At 43.8% G+C, this 4140-nt stretch overlaps 1 protein-coding gene across 1 annotated transcript; it reads left to right on the top strand.

Annotated features, from left to right (window-relative positions):
• The first annotated feature begins 476 nt into the window (after positions 1–476).
• On the top strand, positions 477–3394 carry LOC119285403 (ran-binding protein 1 homolog a-like). The gene is made up of 4 exons (XM_037564673.1): positions 477–719; positions 830–981; positions 1090–1215; positions 2900–3394. The coding sequence occupies exons 1-4, from the start codon at positions 568–570 to the stop codon at positions 3091–3093; spliced, it is 624 nt and encodes a 207-aa protein (XP_037420570.1). The 5' UTR covers positions 477–567; the 3' UTR covers positions 3094–3394.
• Positions 3395–4140: the final 746 nt, after the last annotated feature.

The following is a 4140-nucleotide window of genomic DNA, read 5'->3' as shown; positions in this document are numbered from 1 at the left end:
ATAAAAACGAATCATCAAGAAAAAGAATACTTCCTATTACTACACTTATAGAAAGCTTCCTAATCTCTGCTACCAAACAGTTTCTGCCTAAATAAGGAAGGAAAGTTATGGACGTGATTCGGAAGGAAACAAACGTTATGAAGATTAATTAATTTAGATTTGATCTTTAGAGAATGATTGTGATTGATTCTTTTACATAAAGACATTACTAAATAATTTGCGTCGGTATGGAAAGTTCTGATCCGTTCAGTTTTTTTCATTGTGTGAGAGGGTGAAGTGAAAATAAACCGATAAAGTAGGGAAGAGGACGAAAAAAATCTACGACGGTTAACCTACAAAAAAAACCGAACGAAAGTGATGGGATGAAAAAAAATTTAAAAGCGAGACTACCAACTGCTTCATTAAAAGCAGAGACTAGTGCTTTCCCCAATCCGACCTCTTTCCAGCGCGCACGTTCCAGCCCCACGCTGCTTTTATAACCCCTCGGCTTTCTCTCTCCTCTCCACCGCGGCGGCCGCAACTACTCTGGTACAGCAAGCGAGCGCCGCCCCAAGCCCTACACCAGCAATGGCCGATCCAGCGGAGCACCGCGAGGAGGAGGAGGAGGCCGCGGCGGCCGGCGAGGAAGAGGACACCGGCGCCCAAATCGCTCCCATCGTGAAGCTCGAGGAGGTGGCCATCACCACCGGCGAAGAGGACGAGGACGTCCTCCTCGACATGTAAGCCGCCGCCTCCGCCGTTACTTCGCTCGATCTGTCCCGATCCGATCGTTCCCGGCTTTGATCTAAGTCTGACGCGTCTGGTTCGGTGCTTCTTCTTGTGTCCGTAGGAAAGCGAAGCTGTATCGATTTGACAAGGACGGGGGCCAGTGGAAGGAGAGGGGCACGGGTGCCGTCAAGCTGCTCAAACACAAGGAGACTGCCAAGGTCCGCCTCGTCATGCGACAGGCCAAGACCCTCAAGATCTGCGCCAATCACCTCGGTACTTCTTTGCTTGTTGTTTTTCGGGGGATAATTTTCGGTGGTGATTTAGATTTACAGATTAGATAGATGGGGATGTTTTTTTGACATCTTGATATTTGGTTTGCAGTTGTGGCCACGACGAAGATGCAGGAGCACGCTGGGAGCGACAAGTCGTGCGTGTGGCACGCTCTGGATTTTGCCGACTGCGAGCTCAAGGAGGAGATGTTCGCCATCCGCTTTGGATCCGTGGAGAGTGAGCACTGAACACCCTATCATCTGTGCAGCTTTTCTGTTTTATTTTTATATATAGCGCGTATCATTCAAAAGGGTTGGTGATCTATGAATTCACAAGCCAAGTTTGTTGTGGGTTGTGGGTTTAACTAAGCAGTACTTCAGGTTGATCTAGTGTGTTATACCGGCCTTTGACTTTAAACTCCATAGTAGAACGGCATCAGATATAAAATATACATGCATCTTTTTTAGTTTTGGGATGTCACACACTAATTTGCATCAATTATAGTAATGAATATATTTTTGGACAGTGTCCGGTGCACCACCTAGCTAAAGCCTTGGCGCAGTGGTAAAGCTGCTGCCTTGTGACCATGAGGTCACGGGTTCAAGTCCTGGAAACAGCCTCTTACAGAAATGTAGGGAAAGACTGCGTACAATAGACCCAAAGTGGTCGGACCCTTCCCCAGACCCTGCGCAAGCGGGAGCTACATGCACTGGGGCTGCCCTTTTTGTCCGGTGCACCACCTAGCTATATGTTGCTTGTACGCCCTGAATGCCACAAAGCTATCCTGCCATGAAAGATCATTAGTGTAGTGCTGTTCCTGCATACTTATCATTCAGCAACTGATTTTCATGTCATTGCTTTGCCTGTACTTAACCTCAGTACTCAGTAGTCAGTAATGTATAGCACTGCCTTACCCCTTGATCTTTTGCACTTCCGTAGGATTTTTCTTTGTCATTCTCGCTAATTAATTGAGCCAATTAGAGGCTGTGCTGTATTTCAAGTGTTCACATTTTCTGACGAGATAACTATTCACCTTAAGCAAAAAGGATTTTGATGATTATATATATAAAACTGTACTATTATTTGCTGTAGTGGTGACCCTGGTTGTCAATTTGATGAATTTAGACTACACAAGAGGCCCTAAACTTGTAGCAAATTGTGGTTTAGATCTTCAAAATTGAAAATTTATTTTTGCAGGTATATAAAACTTGTAAGTTTTGTGATGTAGGCCTATGTTCATTTTTTCATTTTTCAAATAGCAGAATATACAAGTTGGCAGTAGACTACAGATATGAAATCGATCATCATGTGACCCCCATATTGCTCCAAGCATTGTCACACTAAAATAATTTGCATTCATTCGCACTTCTATTCAGCTTTATGTCAGTATTTTAGCTAATTAATGTTACAATATCCCAGCAATGTGTGCTTGCATCTAAATGATCCACATTATTTTCCACATCCATTGCATTTTTGCTTAGAAGCTTAGCTAATCAAGTTGCAGTGACCATGGGTTGCAAACTGCAAGTTTTTGGACCTATAAATGGAACTGTGAAAGTATATTACAAGAACATAGTAAGTGAATTATCAAGAGTATGGATGTAATTGACACTGCTGAAAGCTCAAGGGCTTGTGGTCCAAAAATTTCTCATGAAGGTTTCCTGTGTAGTGATGACACTTAGCATTGTAGGATATTTGATTGATGGTGTTGACAAATTTGTGAGAGAGTCATTAGTAGTTAGTTTGGAATTTGTGAGATTGTAAGTTTCTAAGACTTGAGATTTAAATGCGTACATAGAGTGAGCGTTGCTATGTTTTGTGTGGCTGGCACACCTACATGAGAAAACAAGGCATTATGCTATTTTAGTCAGGAGGCTAGCAAATATCATGTCATCCTAATGTTTGCTTGATTCTATTTCAGACTGCAAGAAATTCAAGGATCTTGTAGACGAGATTGCTGAGCAGCAAGGAAAGAATGAGGACAAAGAGAGCGAGGAAGTCTCCTCTGCTGCCGAGCTGGTAGAGAAGTTAACTGTGACGGAGGTCAAAAAGGAGGAACAAACTGAGAAAGTGGAGACTCCTGCAGTAGATGATAAGAAGGATGCTGAAGAGTGAAAACAAGGGCCGGCTATTTCATCCTATGCTCTAGGAGCATCGCTATACTCGAACTAGTGAATTGTCAAATGAGTGTCATTCTATTCATTTTATGGTCAAAGTTGATCTTCCTTTTCACAAATTTTCATTGTGTTCTGTGGGATGGATGTTTATGTTGGGCAAAGTTTGATTTGTGTCAGTCATGGGTTCCTTGGTTGATAGACTGTCATTTGTTTTTCTGGATGGGGTGCCTGGGGTCAGCATGTTTGTACAATTATTTGGGAATTGCTTTTGGAATGGATACGGTTTGAGTTGTCCAAAATCCCTGGATGATGCTGTCTTTTCACTTTGTCACGCGTCGCATATCTTCATTGCTGCAAGAACAATGATATAGACTGCGTGGCCGTACAACACGCAACACTTCAGTCAGGCCATTGTCTTGTCCGAGCACCAATTCATTTTTTGTTCGAAATGGAGGCATAAGATTTGCCTCATCTCTTAAATAAGAAGAGAATAGAGTTTAGAGTTGTACATAACACCCCACGCTAGACGGCATGACAATTACTCGCTAAAATTTACAGTCACAAGTTTTTTTGCACCGGCAGTGACCCATAACTTTGCTTCTTCAAGGATGGAAGCCTAGAAGAACGGGCGGTGGTGCAAATTTTTTGCGAAATACTCTGGCTTTCCGCTCGTTCCAAACAGTCCAAGAGATGAGCATGGTGAGGGAGGTCATGGCATGCCGGTTTGGGTGTCGGTTGTCTGTCCGTTTGTCCCACCACGCGTTGACGGAATTATCAAGATGCCACTCGGAGGTGTTGACGTGATGTAGCTCGTTTCAAACAGTCCAAGAGATGAGCATGATGAGGGAGGTCATGGCATGTCGGTTTGGGTGTCGGTTGTCGGTCCGTTTGTCCCACTACGCGTTGATGGAATCATCAAGATGCCATTCGGAGGTGTTGACGTGATGTAGCCCAAACTTCTCGATGATGGCTCTTCAAAGCCTAAGCATGTGCCGACACTTGAAGAAGAGGCGTGGCCATGTTTCTTGTTCTCTTTTGCGTAGTT

Source organism: Triticum dicoccoides, chromosome 4A (assembly GCF_002162155.2).
Source record: "Triticum dicoccoides isolate Atlit2015 ecotype Zavitan chromosome 4A, WEW_v2.0, whole genome shotgun sequence".
Taxonomy (NCBI): Eukaryota; Viridiplantae; Streptophyta; class Magnoliopsida; order Poales; family Poaceae; genus Triticum; species Triticum dicoccoides.
Note: the sequence above shows the minus strand (reverse complement) of the source record. Positions and strands in the feature narration are given on the sequence as shown.